This window comes from Carassius gibelio, chromosome B20 (genome assembly GCF_023724105.1).
Source record: "Carassius gibelio isolate Cgi1373 ecotype wild population from Czech Republic chromosome B20, carGib1.2-hapl.c, whole genome shotgun sequence".
In the NCBI taxonomy this organism is placed as follows: domain Eukaryota; kingdom Metazoa; phylum Chordata; class Actinopteri; order Cypriniformes; family Cyprinidae; genus Carassius; species Carassius gibelio.
The window spans coordinates 21,319,474-21,343,096 of record NC_068415.1 but is presented as its reverse complement, the minus strand read 5'-3'; the positions used below and the strand labels follow the sequence as shown (position 1 = coordinate 21,343,096).

The 23,623-nt window shown below is 40.7% G+C and overlaps 2 protein-coding genes across 2 annotated transcripts; one reads left to right on the top strand and one right to left on the bottom strand.

Annotated features, from left to right (window-relative positions):
- The first annotated feature begins 682 nt into the window (after positions 1–682).
- On the top strand, positions 683–23,462 carry si:dkey-174m14.3 (uncharacterized protein LOC563117 homolog). The gene is made up of 7 exons (XM_052585971.1): positions 683–1,111; positions 10,698–10,900; positions 11,781–11,942; positions 15,976–16,042; positions 16,846–16,953; positions 17,072–17,152; positions 20,349–23,462. The coding sequence occupies exons 2-7, from the start codon at positions 10,803–10,805 to the stop codon at positions 21,732–21,734; spliced, it is 1,902 nt and encodes a 633-aa protein (XP_052441931.1). The 5' UTR covers positions 683–1,111; positions 10,698–10,802; the 3' UTR covers positions 21,735–23,462.
- Positions 4,481–7,112, bottom strand: LOC127983718 (uncharacterized). Its single transcript, XM_052585972.1, has 2 exons — positions 6,364–7,112; positions 4,481–6,279 (listed from the first exon to the last, which is right to left on the bottom strand). Exons 1-2 carry the CDS (start codon positions 7,072–7,074, stop codon positions 5,476–5,478), a joined length of 1,515 nt encoding a protein of 504 aa, XP_052441932.1. The 5' UTR covers positions 7,075–7,112; the 3' UTR covers positions 4,481–5,475.
- Positions 23,463–23,623: the final 161 nt, after the last annotated feature.

The following is a 23,623-nucleotide window of genomic DNA, read 5'->3' as shown; positions in this document are numbered from 1 at the left end:
TTATCTTTTTACTATATTCACTACCTCACATAGACACACTGACAGTGTCGCCCTGTTTTGCACATTTGCTTCTTGTACATTCCTGGGTATCTTAATATTTAAGACTACAGTAAAATGCATATATGCACATTGTACATCCCTGTACATCTTAATATTTAAGACTACAGTTTACACTCATGCACATTATTTTGCGTTCTATATTTAATTCTACAATATACATTTTTTATATTTTATTCTTATATTTTTATTGTTTACTTTTATTTCATTCTTACATAGCTTTATTTATGTATATTTTCATCTGTGTTGTTTTCTTTAATAATTGCACTGTCCATGGAGCGGACCTGACTCACATTTCACTACTGGTTATATATGCTATATATAATTTTGTATGTGATGAATAAAATCTTGAATCTTGAATCTATTAAACTAGCTTGGATGTGTTATCCAACATTGGATCACGTACTGTGCCTGGTGTTGAATTAATAAGACTGGAACAGCCCTTGGTCACTGCTGCACACTAAATCTGAATGAGAATGTGACATAATCTCACTCTTGCATTATTCATGGGGCGGCAGAGAGACAGAGCGAGCCAGCGAGAAAGTGCATCATCCCTCCCTGTGATTGTTTCATCAACAGATGAGCCCACCTGTTTCCCTCTCTCACACCATCTCTCCCTCTCGCACTCGTCTTCTCACCCGCTCCCTCTCTCTGGTCTGCTGTCTGTCCTGACATCCTGTGGATCTCTGCGAAGCCGATGAGTGAGTTTCTCTCGGGGAGGAGGAAGGAGAGGGGGCGGCGTGTATGATGTTGTGGATCTGCATTCAAGCTGTGACTGTGCTTTCCATTCGCACTTAATCTGTCAAGATTTCTCCCCTCCTCACACATGAGCTCGGTGCAGAAGTACACTGGCACCATTGGGTACAGAGAGAGAGTGAGCAAGAGAAAAGGGAGAGACAGAAGGAGAGAGAGAGAGAGAGAGAGAGAGCGGTGGTGTGTGCCTCAGACTGCGCAGTGATGCCTCGGCAGCTTCGGGAACCAGGCGCATGTTCCTTCCACTAATCGCCTCTTCTTCCTTCTTCCAGGCTTCGGACAAGGAGATGCAGACCATAAGGTACGTGGCTTCACCCTTCTGTGATTTTCTGTTCCTCTACCCCTCTCTTTCTCCCATCCCTGATGCCTAGACTGCAGCAGGAATTCACCCTCGCAGCGATGCCCGCGTTCTCCACCAGAAAGCAGGGGTTTAGCTGCTTAGAAAGCTTCAGTCTGTTCTGGAAGCTCAGTTGTTTGGGTTGGTAATGCATTGTGGATCACATCCGAGTATTCTTTAGTAGTTACATTTGCATTTTAGGATGTGCATCCCGAGGATGAAGAGAAGTAGAAAGCCACATAATGGCCATTCCCAAACTGAACGGCACCTTTCCATTGGTTGGAGAAGATTCAAGCCATGCATGTGCTGTCATCAGATAGCAGTTCCCTAAGGCAACTTCAGAGATGGGGTTTGGGATATTATTTATGAGCATGCTAAGTGTTGACTGGCGCTGCTGTATATTATAATATAGAAGTCATGTTTGGGGGGTAGGTATGACTCAAGCTCGGTGGGGGAGGCTTGACGGATTTATTGGGGGTTCCCCCTCCTTCGCATTAATAATGCATGGATTACAGGGTGAAACAGAAACGCTCCAAATCATGCTGATGGATTTTAGCTTTGTGTTGCTAAGAGAAATGGAAAAAGTGCTAAGAAAACGTATTTGCGAGAACTCTGCGTCCGTGATGAAAGCCTCTTGTCACAGTGGATCGCCTCGATTGAGATGTCAGTTCGCAATACAGCAATCCAACATTAATTTCCTAAAACATGTCCTGCCTGCATATCTGAACTAGTTAGACGAATTCAATGAACTGCATTGGATACATTAAAATGCATACAAATATTAAGAAAGCAGACCTAATCGTTTGTGTGGGGGATGCAGTTTTTAATGTGGAATCGAGTATAGGTCGTGGTTTAAGTTAACAGTGCACCAAAATATAATCTGTCGTATTGATATTCCCAGTGCTGGAGGAAATAATTAACAAGTCATTTTAATTGAGTAGTAATGAAGTGACTGTTGGTTAGCTTCTGTTATGATCACTCCATAGGTGATGGTGTTGCTGCATTGTGTGGAATGAGCGCATACGAAGGGTGCGAAGGTCTGAATCATTATGTCAGAGATGATTCTGCAAAGGTGGTACATGACGGCTGATGGACAGAATATGCAAACAGAAGGTGAAACACCAATTATCATCTCAATTTTTGGCAAATGGCCAGCATGGCCTGGACCCCTCGGTGCAGCAATTCTGATGTAACACACTGAAATTGTTCCTTCTTGGTCCTTTTCTCTTCTTCCACACAGTAAAAAAAGCATGATATCCATTCACATTTAATTCAGGTATAATATTTCAAATGACAGGAAGTTACATTTTTTTTAAGTTACAGTATGATCTTTTTGTATATAAATGAGTCAAACTCGCAAAGCCTGTCAAAAACGTGCACATCAGACCTACCTCATAAAACTACGAGACTATACTCTATACATTTATGTTTAAATTTTTTAATTTATAATTTAACTATATATTTATAATATCACTATAAGCCGATATATAACTAAACATATATAACTTTTTAAATATGCCATTTTATATTACATTACATGAGAACTAGGGGAATAAGCTTACTGCATCGCAAACTAATCTTAATATGCAACAGGCTTTATTTAGTTATAATTTCTTTGAAGGTAAAATATGATACAGACTTATTGTGTTGAGATTGATAAAAAAAAAAAATGGATGCATGCATGGTCTGCCATTTCAAAACATGGTAAAATTGTAGTTTTGTAATACAGTCTGCAATATATATGTTTAGAAATACGTACATATATTATGTAAGAATGATGCATATGAGATTATTAGAGTAACAGAAATTTGCTGCGGTGTAACTATTGTGTAAACACATTACGACGAGGGTTTTTGAAAAGTAAGGATCATTTTCCAGCCGAAAGAGTGACTTCTGCTCCTACAGCAGCACAGTTAGACTGTCCAGAACTGTTGCATATGATCATTCTCTTGGTTTCAGTGTACTGTATGTGGCTCAGTTGAATGATATCCCCAGCGGTGTGACTGAAAACAATCTTTGTTTTGCAGCCTTGGGCTCCGGTGTTCTCATCTGTTCTGAAGAATTGTTTATTAAAACATGTTTTAAATCAATCGGTGCTGCTATTTTTATTTTTTGCTGTTGTATGTGTACACATCTCCGCATGTTCAGAAATTTCTACGTACCATTCAGCCTGCCAACATTCAGGCTTGCAGATTTAATATTTTATATACTAGCAGATCCCTGCATAAATGATTATTTAAGTATTTTATTAGCTAATTGTTTCAATAATTCATGCTTAATATAAATGCAAGTCATTTATGTATTATTCCTTTGATTTGAACGTTGATGTAAAATATGACCCAAGCATGTACTTTGTGAGATGCTGATATTGCTTATCAACCATTATTGCTTTCGAAAGAACCAAGCGGTAGGTGCTAGGCACTGAAAACCGAAACTCGACTGGGACAATTCACCTCATTCGGTGTCATGACAAGATGTCGTCCCCGCAAAGTTTCCTATCCTAGTTTTCAAGCAGTTTTCTACAAAAATGGATCTAAATCCCACGGCAAAAATGACTCCCAGTTGATTTGCTGGGCACCATGACACATTTTATCATGGCCCTCGGCGTGACGTGTTGCTGCTGCTTCTCAGATTTCCGTTGCTCATCCACAATTCTTCCCGGATAGACTGTCCCGATTCTTCTCCTCTTGGTTTATCTGCCATCTGCAGGCCACGTAATCCATTTAAGCCATAATTATTCCCCGCTGTTTGCAAGTGGGTGGCTGGTGGATGGAGGGATGATGTGAGATTGAAAGTGATAGATAGAGGGCGAAAGAGACAGAGAGAGTAACAACAAATCAAGTCAGTGCAGATGAATGACTGGGTTGTTCCATTGTGTTTTGTGTGAATATCATGGCTTCTCTTTTTACAGTCAGAATGACATGGCATTCACAAATCGTCATACTTCCATAACGTGATGTATTTCAGATTGAAGCAAAACAGTCAATGAGAGAAAAAAAATAAGATAAATAAAGAAATGTACGGCAGGACTCGATTTTATCCATTGGGAATTTAGCGCATTGTAAAAAGTGGGCGTTTCATGCTAGAAAGGAGCCAGACCTGAATGCGATGTGGAGGAGTGCTTCCGACTTGACTTTTGAGGAGGTTTTTTTGGCCAGGAACGTGGAGACTGCAGGTCTGGGTTGTATTGGCTATAACAGCATCCTAAAGTAATGTGGAAATCGTTCTTTAGGCTGTTCCTGCTGACTATCAGTTGTGACGTTAAAACCCAGATGGGTTTTCCTATGGGATTTATAATGGGTTTTTTCAATTCACAAGTAAAATAGGTCTGTATTAAATATAACTTGATGTTACGTGGACGTTTCGTTGTACAACACAAACTGCGCACACTCACACTCCAAACGTTCTTTTGTAATTACATATAAAAACATTTAAAAATTATTAACATGCTTTGAAATTTCACAATTATGAGAAACTTTCCTATAGAAAGATTTGGTCACACTTTAGTTTGGGGACCAACTATTACCTATTGGCTTTTGTCTCAGTGAACTGATTTGAGAAAAAAATGAACTGAGAAAATACAATAAATACTGTAGGTACAGACTGTGACTAAATATTTATAGTCATTTCAAATGCATTGGTGACACTCGGGAGAATTATGAGTGTATTTATATGTTGTAGTGCAAAGCACGATCAAATTCTTGAACAATTGAACAAAACCTGTCAGGATCTTGGCAGGGAGGAACTCAGGTGCAGACAGGATTTACAACACAAACAGGTTTTACAAAAGGGGAAAACAAAACCCACGAGGGGGAAAACAAGGGCTAGGGTAAACACTAAATAATTCTACAAAACACAGTAAACAAGGTAAACAAAGACTGAACACTAACTACTAACAAACACTCACTGCAGGACAAAAGACTTCGAGGAGTTTCAAGGACAAGGTACAATCACGAATGATGAACACATATGAGGTACACAAATCACAATCACAATCCTTAGGGAACAAATCTCAAATCACAGGTGAGGAACACAATGAACCGACGCAAGACAGAGCACACTAGGAGATCTAAATAGGGGGAACAATCAAGACACGACAGGTGGCACAAATGGGACAATCAAGACACGACTAGGTTAACAAGGGGGGCGGGGCAAGGGAACGAGACAACACAAGCACATGGCCCAAAGGCAAGGCCATGTGCTTGTACACAAAACACGGGTCTGTCATGATCCTGCCTCAAGACTAGGAAAAATCAAGGACACGAGGGCAGAATCATGACAGAACCCCTCCCTTAAGGAGCGGCTTCCAGACGCTCCTCAAGGGAACATCAAACACGAGATATGACTGACATGACGGACTGGGACACAGACACAAACCAACAAGACATGACAAATAATAACAAAGGCAGACATGAATACACGACGGCAGGGTTAGGGTGACAAATCAAAAAAAACAAACAGGGAAGGGGAGGAGGCGGGACCACAAAGTTCATGGGGGACAGACTAGGGTGAGTGGGTGGGGCAGGAGTTTTAGGAGGACAGGACGAAGGCTGACGACGGGGGGTACGGGCAGGTCTGGGTGGTGAGGGGCGGGGAGGGGTCTCGGGACAACTGACAGGGGACATGATAGGAGCAGACAAAGGACGCGGGGCAAGACTTACGGGACGCGGGGAGACGACAGCTGGACACGGGGGAACAACAGCTGGACACGGGACATCTACGGGACACGGGGCAACATCTACTGGACACGGGGAAACATCTACTGGACACAGGGGGACAACAGGACACGGGACATCTACGGGACACGGGGCCACATCAACAGGACACATGACTGCATCAGCAGGACACGGGGCAACACTCACGGGACACGGGGAGACGACATCTACGGGACACGGGGAGACGACATCAGGACACTCGGGATTTCTGGGGACAGGGTCTGAGGACAAGACAGGACTGACGGGGACTTCTAGGATACGGACAAGACTAGACAAATAATCTGAAAAGGCTTTAGCCGCTAAGACAATTGGCATCTCCTTACGAGATGAGACACACTGTACTAAAGTCTTTGCTGCAGAGTCGGCCGCGGCACTCTCCTGCGCTCTCACGACTGCCGACTTGCATACTGCCCTCTTCTTTGCCGGCTCGGGCACGCCAGCGCTCACCGCTGCTGGCTCGGGCACGCCAGCGCTCTCCGCTGCTTGCTCGGGCACGCTCACCGCTGCTGGCTCGGGCACGCCAGCGCTCACCGCTGCTGGCACGGGCACGCCAGCGCTCTCCGCTGCTGGCACGGGCACGCTCACCGCTGCTGGGTCGGGCACGCCAGCGCTCTCCGCTGCTGGCACGGGCACGCCCACCGCTGCTGGCACGGGCACGCCAGCGCTCTCCGCTGCTGGCACGGGCACACCAGCGCTCTCCGCTGCTGGCACGGGAGGAGACAGGGTCACAGGACCGGCAGGCCCCCTCTTCCTCCTCTTCCTCCTTGGGCGCGGTGCAGAGGCCACAGCTGGGTCAGAGGCGGGTTGGGGGAGTTTGGTCTCGGGCAGGGCAGTCTCGGACACCGAAGACTCAGAAGTTGACTCCCATGAAAACAGTCTCCCTCGTTTCATGGGGAGACTGCTGGCTGTGGAGGGCACCTCAGGACTCTGGGAGGGGCTTGCCTGATCCCCCAGGGTTGCCACGGCCAGGACACGACCCTCAGGGATCGTTGGCAGCTGGGTAGGTGGAGGGGACCTCTGTGGCTCCTCCTGGGAGATGCTTTCCCACAGCCGGGCATAATTACGGAGGACCCATTCCCCCTCAGGCGAGTATGGGAGGGTGACCCCCTTCCTGTCGGTGGGGGACGACATCCAACATTGTCGACGGAACTCCAACAAGTGTTGGAGCTCGGGGGACCTCCTGCCTGCTGAGTTCCTTTTTGGTCGGTTCATTCTGTCAGGATCTTGGCAGAGAGGAACTCAGGTGCAGACAGGATTTACAAAACAAACAGGTTTATTTACAAAAGGGAAAAACAAAACCCACGAGGGGGAAAACAAGGGCTAGGGTAAACACTAAATAATTCTACAAAACACAGTAAACAAGGTAAACAAAGACTGAACACTAACTACTAACAAACACTCACTGCAGGACAAAAGACTTCGAGGAGTTTCAAGGACAAGGTACAATCACGAATGATGAACACATATGAGGTACACAAATCACAATCACAATCACAATCACAATCACAATCACAATCACAATCACAATCACAATCACAATCACAATCACAATCCTTAGGGAACAAATCTCAATCACAGGTGAGGAACACAATGAACCGACGCAAGACAGAGCACACTAGGAGATCTAAATAGGGGGAACAATCAAGACACGACAGGTGGCACAAATGGGACAATCAAGACACGACTAGGTTAACAAGGGGGGCGGGGCAAGGGAACGAGACAACACAAGCACATGGCCCAAAGGCAAGGCCATGTGCTTGTACACAAAACACGGGTCTGTCATGATCCTGCCTCAAGACTAGGAAAAATCAAGGACACGAGGGCAGAATCATGACAAAACCCTCATCCTGCACCAGTTCTTTTTCATGAATCAGTGAAAAAACTCAAGAAACAGACTCGAACTTACTCATGAGTTAGAAGTTTGAATTAGATTTACTCAGGAAGCATACTATTGCTGTCTGCTTCACTGAACCGTGAGTTAATTTCTGCCGTTCTTCTGAACTTTATTCACCAGAGAATCCTGAAGAAAGAAAGAAAGAAAGCAGCTGTTTTCAACATTGGTAATAATGATAAATAATTATGCAATATATAATAATTATATTTAACAATATTATTGATTTCATACTATATTTTGATCAAATAAATGCATTTATTGTTAGCTTAAAAGACCCCAGACATTAAAAACGGTTTTTAATATTTTAGGTTTGTAAGACTTACAATAAACTACTGTATTTACTGATTTGGTTTTCCTTTGACAACATGTAATTAAAGATATATTCATAGGGTTACACTTTATTTTAAGCCAAGGTGTTCTTGTTAAAGTGTAATTATACATTTAAGTACTGATGAATGTTGATGAACTACATGCATTTACTATATAGACAGGGTTAGGGTTTGGTTTAGGGTTAGTTGCATGTAATTGTGCATCATTTATTATTATGATAGTAAGTACATATCATGACAATGCGTATAAATACAGTAGTACGCCAAATAAAAACGTTGTAAAGTACTTGTGGTATACATACGAAAAAATTTACTTTGATGCATATAATATATAGTTTCCGCATGCATGATACAAAATTTGTTGCAGTGTATATTATATGCAGGTTTCGTGTACATATGCATATATTATTGGTGTTAAAGAAATGAAGAATACTGTTTATCATGAGATCCAGGTGTAAGTTTGGTTCATCGCAGTGTTGGCAAGTCTATGGTATTTGGGCGACTTTTATACTGTTTCCACGTGTTGTTTTTTGGTCCACAGGGCTAGATGATCCCCCATCTCCCCTTTTGACTATATTTTGACCAGAACTGGAAAGGAGATAATTTTTATTAAACATTGGACTGGATTTGTTATGCAGACCTGGCAACCCTTGTCCAATTTGATTCCATGTTGTTTAGTTGATCCACAGACTTTGTGAGGTGCATGTGTGGTGCATCATGGGATGTATGCCAGTGCAGCCATGTGTGCACATACGATGAGAGGGATTCTGGGAGATAATGTCTCTGCGTTGCGAGACGCAGAATACAAAGTCCCGCTCCTTTCTTCCGTCTCACTCCTTCCCCTCTAATCTTCCAGCTCCACTTGTCTTTCATTCCCTCCCTCGCGCCTCTAAGATGTCAGTTGCTCTTTCCGAAAGATCAAGCGCAGCCAATGCAGCGGCTGCAGTCCCCCGTGATATAAGACGCATTGGGTTCTGTGGCCCGCTGTGGGATTATACTTGCCCCTCGTGATGTGGTAAATGTTCGTGGGTGAGGATTTAGGGAGATGTGTTATATTGACACCCTGCGGTGATTCAGGCGGGAGAGAGAAAAAAATGAGTGTGCGATGAGTCAGAGGTGGGGGAAAACCAAAGAGAAATGCATCAGTCATCACAAAAACCTCTCGTTCCTCACCTGATGGACTGGATGAAAATAGGTGACATGAAGACAGGAAAAATGATGTCTTTCAGTGCAAGTATCTGTGCAAAATAAAAACAGACAAGTAAAAATGCACTTTCCATGAATAGGATTTAATAAATGGCATTATTACATTTTTTTAAGCATTTTGGAGGTAAATTATTGTGTCAATGTACTAATATAACAAAAAATAAAATAAAACGTAATAATAAATAAAACTATATAGACATGTAAACTAACAATGTTAAGATAAAAATAAATACAAGTAACAGAAAGTATATGTAAAATCTATTATAGTATGACACTAAAATAATGCTACATTCTGTATGTGAGATTAAAACACTTTAAATGTCAGCAAATTTCTGACTTCATCTTGTCGCACACCACACAATATTCTTGTATATTTAAAATGAATGTTAATTATTATTATCATCATTATTATTATTATTGTCAACATCACTCGTAGTGTAGTGGTGCCTTGAAAATTAAAATGATTAAAATAATCCACAAAATGATACAACAATGCATTGACCTTCACATGTTATGTTGATATGTAATTCGTTTTATTTAAACATATATTTATTCACTATTTTTAATTGCCCTAAAATGTTTTGCTGTCCCTCACAGTATTTCCCCTATTAGAGCAAAATCCTTTTAGTCTTTGACATACAGTATAATACAGTTAATGATAATAATGCTATTACAGTTTAAAATACGTTTTATCTTTTAATATATATCATAAGGTCATTTATTCCTTTGATGCAAAACTTAATTTTCCGCATCACAATCATATTAGAATGGTATCTGAATGATCGAGTAACACTGAAAGAGATATTACTCTTATTGTATATTCAATTAAATAAGTACTGCCTTGCTCAGCATAAGAGACTTCTTTTAAGAAAATAACACATTTAGCATGTTCCAAATCTTGGTAACACATTTTAGTAAATATACAGTAGCTATTTTAAAAACTAGTGAGACTTACAATCCTTTTCTGAAGTTTGAGCACCTCCTTTCAAACTTTTGAAGAGTTTCGGGCCTCGTTTCGAACCCTATTAGTGGAAAAGTTGCCATAAATGTGGGGTATAAATATTCTCCAAACTGCAGTACTCTATATATTATCTGTGTGCATCTATGCACACGTAAAGTTCTGCATGTGAATGTTTCGATGAAGTCGCAAGTGGTCTCATCACTTTCCTTAATCCATCTCGCCGCTCACGTTCGCTCCTGTGCGAGGGACCTCCAGTCAAACCGAGGCATCGGCCCAAAGAGGTTAATTACGCCTGTCGCCGCGCGCTCATTCTCGCCGTGACAGTTTGATGCACGAAGCTCCAGATGAATCGCAAGTTTGATGACACGTTCTGAATTGCTGTCGCTATTCTTTTGTAATATGATTGCAAGCGCCACCAGCCACTCTCTCTTTGCTCTGTTGGCAGGATCTCCAGCGGTCTGTCAGGGCTGCATGGGAAACTTAACCTCAGACCCAAGCAGGAATAAGAGGAATCCCTGTTAGGGAACCGAGAATACATACACAGACCTTCATGAGAGGTGGTCTACTGCGAAAAACCATGAAAAAGATATACATTGGGAAAACAGCCCTTAAAACACCTCGGAATGGTTGTAAACATCAGAAAAAGAGGTAAGATGCTCTCTCACCCCAGCGCAGTCATCCCATTTACCATGTGCATCTCCGTCGAGTGCTGAGCTGTGACAGACTGACCAAAGACTAATATTACTATAGTGTCACCACACTACATTTTGTTAGGGGAATCTAGCTTTCACTTTACGTCAGGCTTAATGCTTTTGCTTATTGCCTGTCTGCATTGAGGCATCAGCAGTGATAACAGTGTGTGGTGTGTTTTCTGCTGTCTCCTGTCCTGTGGTGGCTTGTGTGTGCTCGCATGTGTATATCGATTGCCAGTACATTAATTGCTCAGTCGTGTTACATCCTCACTGCTTTAGACCCGTGTCGTCTGGCCGTCTGATCAAGCGAGTTTTGTGGCCGTCGCCTCTGTCAACAGTCAGAAAGTCATTACCATTCACCACACATCTGTTCATCAATATTAAACCATTAGACGCCGGCAGTGGTTCTCTTTTGCGTATCACAAAACGCTGCCATCTCTCCCACCCCATCCCTGCTTGTGTGTTTGATCTATAAATAGACCGTCTGTACATGGCATTGGTCATGTGACTAAGGATCAATATGGGAAAAACTGGAAAAATGAGGGCTAGGGATTAAAAAGATCAGTAAACCTGATTTACCAAGGCACTCTTAATGCGAGTGTGTTTGAGTTGCACTAAATGTGATCAGTGGGTTGTTTGACAGTTATCAATCATGTCAGCAACAATAAAGAATAAACACATTCATAAATCTGGCCCAAACTATAATTCATACAAACATGTGCATTCCCTTTATTGATCCTGAATGTCTCCCTGATCCATGCAGAACGGATTCTGGGACTATTTTGTCCGTTTTTGTCATATGAAGCAAATGTAATCACATGCGCATGTGTGTGCAGCTCTCTGCAGGAACAGAAGGAAGACCTGCGCAAACGTCTCTCCTACACCACTCATAAGCTGGAGCTTTTAGAGCGGGAGTTTGACTCCACGAGGCAGTACCTGGAGACCGAGCTGCGCCGAGCCCAGGAGGAGCTCGACAAGTTCACCGACAAATTACGCCGGTAAGACAAGCGGATACAATAGCATCTGGCCTTAATATAGTGAGGCTTTCTATTCACATATGGCAACTAACTGAACAATTGATCAACTTGGCTCTCAATTTGCCTACTTTACTATGCTCTTTAAGTATGCACCTGCTGTTGCTGCAAAAGATTTTAGAGAAGCACAACATTGGACTTTTGTCTGTAGGCTGATATTTTTCAAGTGTAATATATGTGATTTTTATTTATGTAGGCTATAGCATTTGACCTTTAAATCTTAAATCATTAAAATTACTCAAACTTGAGGTTAATACAGTAGTGTAAAAGTATTTGCACCCCACCTGATTTTATTGTAGCCTATGTTCCTCTCATAGTATCTCATAGACTTAAAGTATCCCCAAAGTGTCCGAATATGCCTACTTCTTTTCTATAGGCAATAATTAAAATTAAATTTTTTTATGTAGGTTGCAAGTCTTCTTGTAAAGCAGTTACATTTACGTTACATTTGGTCATTTAGTAAACGCTTTTATCCAAAGCGACTTACAAATGAGGACAATTGAAGCAATCAAAATCAACAAAAGAGGAATGATATAAAAAATATTTTATTTAAATAATATAGTAAATAAAAAGAAAACAGATAGAAAAAGAATAGAGCAAGCTAGTATTAGCTGTCTTTTTTGCTTTTGTTAATTGCATAATAAATGAAAAGAAAACAGATAGAATACAAAAAGCTTAGAAAGCTAGTGAGTGTTTTTCATGTATTTGCAATATACTACAGGGGCCCCTGGATTGATGTAAGGGAAGCTGCAAAATACGGCTAAATAACGGAGAACATATTCATTAATTACACCAATAATCCAAAATTAATTTGCTTAAATTATTAATGACAGTTCTAACTAATGTGGTTCGAATGACATATTTGACAAAGTTCCTGTTTTCAGGAAACAGTAGCTAGTCACAGGCTTGTCTCTCCAACAGTGCATCGTATTACGGTGACTAAGAAAGTTAAGTTACATTGTTGTTCAGGAAACACACCTCTGAAGTATAATTGTCTGCTACTTCTGACTATCTTCATGTGAGCTGAATATAAAGCATAATTGTGTAATGCTGCAGGGCATGATTTACACAGAATCCAACACCAAAGTATAATCAGGTCCATATCTGCATGTCTAAAAACAAACAAAATTGAGGTTATAGATTGCCCTAGTCAAATCCATTGCTTTAATCCAACAGAAACTATTTTCACAGTGGTGTTTTGAATGTATTATAAAATTGCACATAATTTTTTCTACTTTATTAAAAAAAGTTTTACTACTAAAGAAATAAAAGATTACTTTTGAAAAATATAATATCAGTAACCTGATAAAGACTGTTTTAATTGTACATTGACTTAGTTAACTCTCGGGGGTTGCCATGTTGAGATCCAACACTTTCTCACTACCAACTCTTCAGGGTACTCCATTGTTTTTAGTTGTTTGCATGCATATTTAAAAGCAGAAACCATTTTATATAAATGTATACTTTCATTGGAGCACCTAACCCCACTCTTCCCTAAACCTAGCTCAAAAGGATCCCGTTCCATCAAAACAGTTGCATCTTATTCAAAAAGATACTCCCGAATATTAGCATGGTGCAGTTGGTCAAGAGCCAATGGCTTATAACAACCAAAGCTGACATCAATCAATTTTTGAATTTGTGCACAGACTGCAGACAGGATCTGAGCTTTAAAACAGGTGGAGATCGTGTCCAACATGACTTGATTGTCACCACCATCAAGCTTCTGACAATTCTTTATTCAAAAAACATTTAGCCTGAAAGTTTGAGTTGGAATAGTTTGCAAGAGTACAATTAGAAACACAAGAAGGCTGTAAAAGGAGAGTAGATAACGCACGGTTTTGCGAGATAACATTAATTGTTCTGACAACCCATGGAGTTCCATTAAACCATTTGCAACTGCCATTTCCAAGACGAGTAAAAACTCTGATGTATTACCAAAGTATTTTGCAGTAAAAAAAAATGCAGGTATTTAACTAAAAACCTATTTAAAAACCATTGACTTTAGGATGATAGAAGTAGAAGTACTAAAATTCAGACATGTTTATGGATTTTAGCCCTATTGAACCTGTAGAGTGCAGTGCTTTATGGTCCCATCCTAAATCACACCCTAAACTCTCGGAGTCTTCCTCTGAGTCCACACTTTCATGAAATCATGCCGCTTTAACTGCTGGGTGGAAGTCTACTTTAGTTTGCCTCAGTGCGGGCTCAGCAAAAGTTCACATTGATGGCGCAAAACGGCCGCAAAAGGGGCGCTCATTAGCATCGTTCTGTAAGATTCTGAAGACTGGGACACCCTAAGGCCCAAAACACGCTGCCCGATTTCAGCAATCCTATAAATTCACTGCATAACACACAGTGCGACGTGGACCTAATAAACTTGGCTACAACGTGTGCAGACTGTGCGATGATGACACCCATTAGACCAGGCCTACAATGCACGTTACTTTAAAAGAATAAAACAACAGCATGCGCTTGCAGCAAACAAAAAGGTCATGATAAATCACTTTAGCTGTTGTATTTTTTATATGTGCTGAAAAAAGTGCAAGCGGCAAAAGAGGAAGGAATAGGAGCTCGAAATAGGCAGTTTTGTGTCACGTTGATTTCATGTCGTATTTTTATTGGTTGGTCAGTAAACGTGGATTATAGCAGCAAACACGCGCGCGATGATCATGCTGTATCATAGGTTATCTGTGGTCATAAGACCATGACAACAGCCGTCTTTGAACCTCTCGCACTGTACAACACAGGACCACTGATTAGGAGCCACAATCACAGAAATCACCATGACTGTTTCACAATAAAAATCGTGCAGTGTGTTTAAGGCTTAAGGCAGGGGTCTCCAACCCTGCTCCTGGTGAGCTACTATCCTAAAGATTTTAGCTTCAACCCCAATCAAACACACCTGAACCAGCTAATCAAGGAGTTCGGTGTTACTTGTTAATTACAGACAAGGTGTGGTGTTGCAAGTTTGGAACTTAAGGCCATATCCACACGTACACAGAGTTTTTCCTTCTTCCGTTTAAAAAAAAATCTCCATCCACATGAAAATGCAAAAGCATGCTATAAAGCACTGTCAAGAGCATGCCAAGCCAACAAGTGGCAATATACTCTCAACCGTAAACTCGTGTTGGCCAATCAGAAGCCTGAAAAAGTTTCCAGTAGGCGGAGATAATAGCGCATGCTCCGATGACACAAGTCAAAATCTCCAGTTTTGCTGTCTACACGATTACACTGCAACCAGAGTTTCTGAAATTCTTCACCTTGGCAGGCATTTTTAGCACCAGTAAATGAAAATGTTTGGCTTTGCTGCTTCCACACCACTAGGCGTCAGTATCCATTTGAGATGACTGCCATATTGACCACAGTGAACTCCATTTTCAAGCAAAGAAAAACCACACACACACACACACACATCACAACGCATTATGCCTTTACTTAAGGTCTCTTTTACTCTATTTGGGGAGAAAATAGCAACCATTTAGCTGTGAATACTGTTTAGTTAGATACGGTGAATAATAGAGAGTATCATAGACTTCTTCACATCATATACATTTTTTTTTGGCAGCTGCCATCATGTTCCTATTTTCTTTCATTTAAAAAGGTGCTTTTGCCATAATATTTTGCCATAATATTTAAACATACTACAATTTGGGATGCACTCTTTCTAACCTGGCCTACTATTGTGGATGGATAGTAAGCGAATTGGGACACGGACATTGTTTCACTTCACTTGGCCAATGCCAAGTGCGTAGGAGTCAGTTATACAGTTATAGCTTGGCCATGTGTTGGGCTCCTCGGTCTATTGTAAAATAAATGTTATGAATTGATTCCGCAACACATACCATAATATAATGTGGAAGATGAACAGGTGGTGAGAGTGTTGGCAACCAACATTTGATTATCTAACAGATGTATCTAAGAAATAAGGAAGGCATTTAAGATCTTCCAGTGGATGCTGGATTAGAAAAAAGATGTTTTGTTCATGTGTTTCCCACAGAATTCAGAGCAGTTACTCAGCACTGCAGAGGATCAACCAGGACTTAGAGGATAAAATCCACCGAAATGTGAGTGCACACATTGGACACACACTAAAAAAAAGCACAAATTATACAAGAGGTGTCTGGGTGAATGCACACACACTGCTTTTTTGTTTTAATGTGTGAATGTTTTTGTTTGCATATGTGTTTACGAGTACTCCATCTGCCTCTTTAAGTGTTTTCCTGTTTAAATGGGTTTTCGGCCAAAAGTGTTTACATCGCTGTCCACACTTTATGTCCATGTGTGTGCATGTTTTCTGGTGTGGCAGATTAGGGAACGTGTTAAACATGTACAATAGCGCCGAATGCACTAAGAGTCTATTTGAATATCAATACACTGCCACGGGTGCCCCTGACGTTAATTATAGTCCATTAAAGCAGCCTGTCCGCCTTCACATGACAGTGTGATAGTGAGTCTATTATGCTCGCAAAATCTGCATCACAGCCTGTTTGTTAATTTGAAGTTCGAAACAATTCAATTATAATTAGCCTGCCTGCTGGAGAACATTGTATGACTATTACATGTCTGTATTAGGATCCACCCCTCAGGGTTTACTCTGAGTTTGTTATAGTAAACACATTTTTTTAGCAACAGATTGCGCCTATAAAGACGTCAGTGATGACCCTGAAGGTTATGGGTTCAGGTATGAAAAGAAAATCATCTGATATCAGCCTTCTATTGATGTTCCTTTCAGTATGCCAATTAATTCCCATCTGCTGCAGGTATATCCTAGAATTACTAAACACGTGCACTGACTTCTCCCAGTGTGGAATTGTCTATGTTAATACTGGTGGTCTTTTTACTGAAAATGTGCCTCTTTTTAATCTAGTCACAGCACCACGATGATGAGAAACGGGCTCTTAGCAGAGAAATCATCGTCCTTAACAATCATCTCATGGAGGCTAAGATGACCATTGAGAAACTGAGAGAAGACAATGTAAGAGAAATAATGAAAATGTGATTTCTTTTACACACTGAGGCTTAATGAAGGTCTTTCAAAGGATGGTGTATTTGCTTTTCGTTACCTAATGTTCCTTTTCTACCACTCTCAATAGGACTTGTACAGAAAGGACTGTAACCTGGCTGCACAGCTCTTGCAGTGTAATAAGTCGCATTACAGAGCCCAGTTATCTGAGGTAAGTTGGCAGACAAACCTTGCGGAGTAGATGTGGCCATTATTGCTTTAGTTTTGGGTGCTACAGTATGCAGTAATTTGTGACATGAAAAACTTGTTAGTTACTTCATTATTTCCTTTCTCTAGGCAATTTTTTTTTGTTAATTAACCATGATTTTATAAGGATGTGCATGATTTTCCATCCTGTAAGGTTCAACCAAGCAGCAACCTCCCGCTCTCTTTCGTGAAGCCTATACGGAAATAGTGATGTGTTGTTCATGAACGAATTGTTCTTTTTGAACGAATCTTTTAGGTGAAAGAATCGTTCTCGTTCACGCAATCCACTGACTAATTTTTCTCGTTCACTGAAGTTCCTCCCTCCACAGCAGTGCGGCGCTATTAGCAGCGCATGCGCAGCTCGGTCAACCGGTTAACAACCATTTCATCCTGTCAAAGAATTACTCAACCTCGAGCCAATAGCCTTCGATTATGAGATGTGACAGAGCATGTGATTTGTTGAGTGTAGTGAACGAATACGCCCTTCAATGAACGAGTTTCATATGAGTCTGAACGAGATCTAGAGATCTTATCGTTCGTGAATGAAATGACTGACTTGAACTAATACCCATGTCGTTCGTTAACGAGTTAAATGATTTAGTACATCTCGTTCATGAATGAATGACTGAACTGGCACACATGTCATTCGTGAATGAGTTGAATGAACGGATACGTCGTTCGTGAATGAAAAGAACTGGTATAGTTTATCTCGTTCCTGAACGAAATGAATGAGAGTACACTGGGTTAGTCTGCCATTTAGCATGTCAATCTCGCAAAATGCAAAGCAGTTACAGGTACTGTGCACATACGCTTGTTTTGATATTTAGCATACAGAACTGCACGTTTAATCCCTGATTTATGAATTTGATATAATATACACACTGTCTGACCAAACAATTAAAATGCTAATTAGGCAAGAAAACCTCGTGCTTTCTTCATCTGAACAACTTAATTAGACTTTATATAATGAATGCGATTATGCACACATTTTTATAAAGCCAGATCAGTTTTTGTAACTAGTGAATACGCTCGTTGACTTAAGACATAACACACTCTTTTTTGCCACCTGGTGGCATATTTTCTGTACCGTATTTTTCGGACTATAAGTCGCACCTGAGTATAAGTCGCATCAGTCCAAAAATACGTCATGATGAGGAAAAAAACATATAAGTTGGACTGGACTATAAGTCGCATTTCTTTAGAACCAAGCACCAAGAGAAAACATTACCGTCTACAGCTGCGAGAGGGCGCTCTATGTCTTCAGTGTAGACTAAAGGAAAACTGAGCAGCATAGAGCTCCCTCTCCCGTTATTGAACGGCTAATTGTAACAGCTATTATAAAAGCTTTTTTTTTTTTTTTTGCTTTCAAAATAGGCTATATATTAAAAATAAAATATAGCCTATAATATACATCACCATTCCAAAAAAAAATAAATTAAAATAATAATAATAAAGCTCAGTAAACAAAAAAATTACGGTTTTGAAACAAATCTCCTCTGCTCAGTAAGGTTGCATTTATTTGATCTAAAAAATTATAATAAATATATAAATAAATACAGCAAACAGAAAATCTACAATTTGAAAGAACTGCTTTTTCTTTTGGTTTTTTTTTTATGTTTTAAAATGCCTTTTCCTCTCATGCTAAAGCTTCCAGCTTTCAGTGTCACATATCCTTCAGAAATCAAGCTGATTGAATATATATATATATATATATATATATATATATATATATATATATATATATATATATATATATATATATATATGCTAATATTAAGTATCTAATAATGAAATGCACATTTCTATTTAACAACAATAAATTGAACAATGAACAAACAAAATAGCATAACAGAAAATTTACAACTGGTCTATCAATGTGTTGGATATTAGTTATTTATAGCCAAACTTCTGTTCCCAGCTTTTATATAGCCTATTTGGATATCATCCACACAGTCTCTTTTTCCAAAGGTATTTTATCTAAATAAACTCAGCTATCCCCTTTAGTTCAATGTCAATGAACCAGTAAACTTTTTTTGAAAGACTGTAGGAAATCATGAAGCAGAATTCTGAAGCTGGGATCTATTCATATTTAGGTCATCCACAGTAAATTTTGTTCTTGTTTAAATAGATATTGAGGTTCTGTTCCAATTAAGAATAGATGACTCTTCTGGCATGGAAAGTTGGAGGATATTTAAGTAGTACTGTGCCAATAAACCTGGCAGTTTATTCTTCAAATCTGCTCCAAGCCTTATGCCATGATGTCTAGAACAGGGACTTATGTTGGAAAGCTGCCTGCTGTAAAAACCTGTTCATATTTGGAATGGAAACATCAATGTGCCTGTTACACAATGTGTTCAAGGATTCAGCCTTGAATATTGTTTTATATGAAATTGCCAAAGCGTTGGCACGAAGCATTCATTAAAATAGCTGGACATAGCTGGACAAGGTGTCTCGTGGCTATGAGAAAAAATTCTGAATTTCTGAATAACCATAGAGAAATTTCTTTAAAAGCATCCCAAAAAATCTCAGATGCGACAACACTCAGAAGGTCAACAGATGTTGTATGAATTAGATATCAAATTGGATTTGTTGAACCGAGACCAACCCTACTGATTTTGAAGGAATACAATTTTTGCTTTGTCTTGGCTTCTCTTATTATGTTTCTATAATTAGCCATGTTCTGTTAGCTAATTAGCTGCAATTTACTTTCTTCTTGTTGCTATGGTGAAAGAAATGAGAGGTAAAAAAAAAAAAAGAGTTGTGATATTGAATTGATGCCCAGTACTCCGTGTATAGTGTCAGTGTTCTTCCCGTTTGTAGTTGAGTTCTTCCCTCTGGCCAATTTTGAAATACTAAAAACCATGTACTTACATAGACCATTAGTACAGACTTGTCTGAAGATTTAATACTGGCCTTTAACAACATCTTTGGCTGCCTGCTTTGCAAATGGTTTTCACTGGGTACTTTGATTCCATTCACTGATCTCTTGTATGTTTTTTACTGCCTCTTAAGGATATTGACCTCACCTAAGCTATTATGCCCTCTTATCCCTCCCAAATAGGATTCCATAAGAGCCTATATTTTTCTCTTAGTGTGCGAGTCTTTCAACTCCTATTGTTCATTTGGTCCATCTAATGGAAATCTGTTTTACTCTCTTTCAGTTGCCTGCAGAGTTTCAGGAGCGTGTAAGCTTGCACATGGAGGGTTCTTCACTCTGCCACTCCCCATATGCTGACACAGTGCCTGCCTCTGTCATTGCTAAGGTCCTGGAGAAACCGGACGAGGTCTGCAGCAGTCAAGCCTCTCGCTCACCCAGCCCACAACCCCAGGAACGCCAGGGCTTCCTTGTGGGCACAAGCCTTGTGGGTAGCACTGAGCGCCTTGGCCTCCGAGCTACTTACAAATCAGACCTTTACAGCAGTGACACAGCACTTTATTGCCCTGATGAACGGAGACGAGAGCGCAGACCCAGCATGGACCTCCATGGACAGCGGACAGTGTATGAACCCCAGAACTCCACTGATAGCAACCCAGAAGAAGGATCCATGTCCCTGCAGCCCGGCTTCTCGCAGGACCACTTCCGAAAGTTTACAACTTCTGTGGGAGGAGGCTCTAGCTCTTACTCCAGCTTTAGTGGAGGAGGGTCAGAGGACAAGGGTCAGGATCCCCCAAGCAGTGCTGCATCTTCTCCACGCCACCAAGCCCTTTACATGGACTGGAGGGATGGGGGTGAATACGAGCACAAGAGTGACTCTTCCTGGGAGAGGGAGAGTCCAAGTGCTTTTTCCAAGGGCCACACTTTTCAACCGCCTGAGACCAGCCACCATCAGAATGGTAGCTCCCCCATCTACAGTAGAACAATGTCCTCCTGTTACAGTGAACCTTATGAGCCCCTGCCAACTTCCACCTCACCCAGCATCACCTATGGTGACAGCCGGCGTGGAAGTGCTTTTGCTCCTGAGGAAGAAGAGCTGGTTGGTCGGTGGAGGCAACTAAGTGTGGAAGATCTGAGTGCCCACTCATTACGCAGTCCTGGGCGGGCCTCACCCTACAGCTTTTCTGAGCAGCACTTCTCTGTCCGGCCTGCAAAAATTCGCCTTGGTCCACTCTACAGTAGCTTCCAGGAGGGTACTGACGTATACCACCATCATGCTGGGGTAGTAGATCCCTTCTCTAGCCCCAGCCCTGAATGCAACCCAGGCCTACGCCAGCAGCAAACCCAACCTCACCTTTACCACTCCAAGGAGGATAGCCAAGAGTCCGAGCACAGCCTCTACAGCCCCAAGGATGGTGGCGTGGCAGCCGGGGGCCAGGTTACAGAGTACGTTGACGTTAGTCCCAACAGTTCAAATGAGTCACTTGACCATGGATCTCTGGAGATGGCTGCTGAGCTACAGCATTACCAACCCGAGAGGCACAGCGTGTCCCCTCAGGGAACAACCCCACCACCTCCTCCACAACAGCCATACCAAAAATTTGGCACACTAGGGCTGTCACGTAAGGACAGTCTCACCAAGGCACAGCTCTATGGTACTCTACTAAACTAAGAGCAGAGTTTCTTGGTTACACTCTTTTACAGTCCTGTGGCTCTCTACTAAACTAAGAGGAGAGTTTACTGGTTACTCTCTTTGACAGTCCTGTGGCTCTCTACTAAACTAAGAGCAGAGTTTACTGGTTACTCTCTTTTACAGTCCTGTGGTACTCTACTAAACTAAGAGCCGAGTTTCCTGGTTATGCTCTTTGACAGTCCTGTGGTACTCTACTAAACTAAGAGCAGAGTTTCCTGGTTACTCTCGTTTACAGCTCTGTGGTACTCTACTAAACTAAGAGCAGAGTTTCCTGGTTACTCTCTTTTACAGCTCTGTGGTACTCTACTAAACTAAGAGCAGAGTTTCCTGGTTACTCTCGTTTACAGCTCTGTGGTACTCTACTAAACTAAGAGCAGAGTTTCCTGGTTACTCTCGTTTACAGCTCTGTGGTACTCTACTAAACTAAGAGCAGAGTTTCCTGGTTACTCTCGTTTACAGCTCTGTGGTACTCTACTAAACTAAGAGCAGAGTTTCCTGGTTACTCTCTTTTACAGCTCTGTGGTACTCTACTAAACTAAGAGCATAATGTCCTGGTTACTCTTTTACAACTCAACGGTACTTTACTAAACTAAGAGCAGGGTTTCCGGGTTACTCTCTTTTGTCAGTAGGTTTTGAATGTTTAAGCTACAGTTTGAGCCAAACACATGATGGGATTTTCTGTTGAATATTTTCAGTCCATCAGCTCTCTTATAATTTTTCTCTCTATTTCTGTATCTGTTACAGTGTTTTCTAAACATCGAACATTAATTGCTCATGTTTCTACAGTTGATATGAAGCTCTAACATTCAGCACTATTTGTATAGCCTATTTTGACAGTTTATTAATGGTTCTGTGTGGTTTGTGAGAAAGTATTTTAAGTGCATTAGCTGCATTATGAATTTTTGGAAACTTGTCTAAAGAGAGAGAGATTTACTTTATTTTACCAAAAGCCTCCTGGGCTCATAAAGGTTTGTGAATGGACAGCACATGCTATGTAAAAAGAAATGCTAATTTTGACAAGAAAATTGATCTTTTATTATATAATTTATGAATAGCTGTATTTATTGTTAAGTATGCTATATCTATAATTGTTTAAATGTAACACTATGGAGAGATTCAAAAATCTATATAATTGTAAATAATTTTTTATTGCTATAAATAAGGCAATCAGCACAATTATACAAGCTGCAAACACTTTAACATGCCTCTAATGAAGTTAAATCATGGTGACAATTTGAGATTAATGATCCAGTGACAAATTGTTCCACAGGTTTGTGGGCGAGACTTTTTTTTTTGAATAAATTCTGCATGGATTCATATTACCCCCAAGTCATCCCTTCAAGGTCAGGTCTTAGCCAAAGTGACATATATTTCTATTTCAAATAGATTTGATACTACTCAAATCTATTACACCATCAAACAAGTACATTTTGAAAGCACTGGGCTTTTTATTTTTTTTATTTTTTTTTACTTCTGATGTGTTTTGTTGGGTGATGGAATTTCTGAGGTGATTGCTCTTTTCGATGTTTTCTCTCTTTTGTTCCTCAGTGCTGCAAGCCCCTCCCTCAGGCCCTCTCTACCTCACGATTCAACCCCTCTCTCCTTTCTTAATCAGCTGGGATCCTGTGTCAGTTGACACAATGATGCATGACTCTGTTTCTTCTGTTTTGCTTTCTATATCTAATAAAGCACAATAGTTGCACCATGTCTTTCTCTTTAACTTCCTTTTTGTTTCCTTTACTGTTGAAGAGCTAGCCTGGCTACCGATGTGTATTGGGTAGAATTTATAATCTGGAGTTCTGTTTCCTGCATGAAATTTTTCCTTGTTGTATGTGAATGGCAGCATACAAAGGAAAGACCTTGGTCCT

What these genes read in the sequence shown, in the direction of transcription:
- si:dkey-174m14.3 (XM_052585971.1), top strand. Translation starts at nt 10,803, where the DNA reads ATGAGAGGTGGTCTACTGCGAAAAACCATGAAAAAGATATACATTGGG. An exon ending in TGTAAACATCAGAAAAAGAG is followed by an intron (nt 10,901 to 11,780) that starts GTAAGATGCTCT and finishes ATGTGTGTGCAG; the next exon opens with CTCTCTGCAGGAACAGAAGG. An exon ending in AGAAACTGAGAGAAGACAAT is followed by an intron (nt 16,954 to 17,071) that starts GTAAGAGAAATA and finishes CACTCTCAATAG; the next exon opens with GACTTGTACAGAAAGGACTG.
- LOC127983718 (XM_052585972.1), bottom strand. Translation starts at nt 7,074, where the DNA reads ATGAACCGACCAAAAAGGAACTCAGCAGGCAGGAGGTCCCCCGAGCTC. An exon ending in GCGTGCCCGAGCCAGCAGCG is followed by an intron (nt 6,280 to 6,363) that starts GTGAGCGTGCCC and finishes GAGCCGGCAAAG; the next exon opens with AAGAGGGCAGTATGCAAGTC.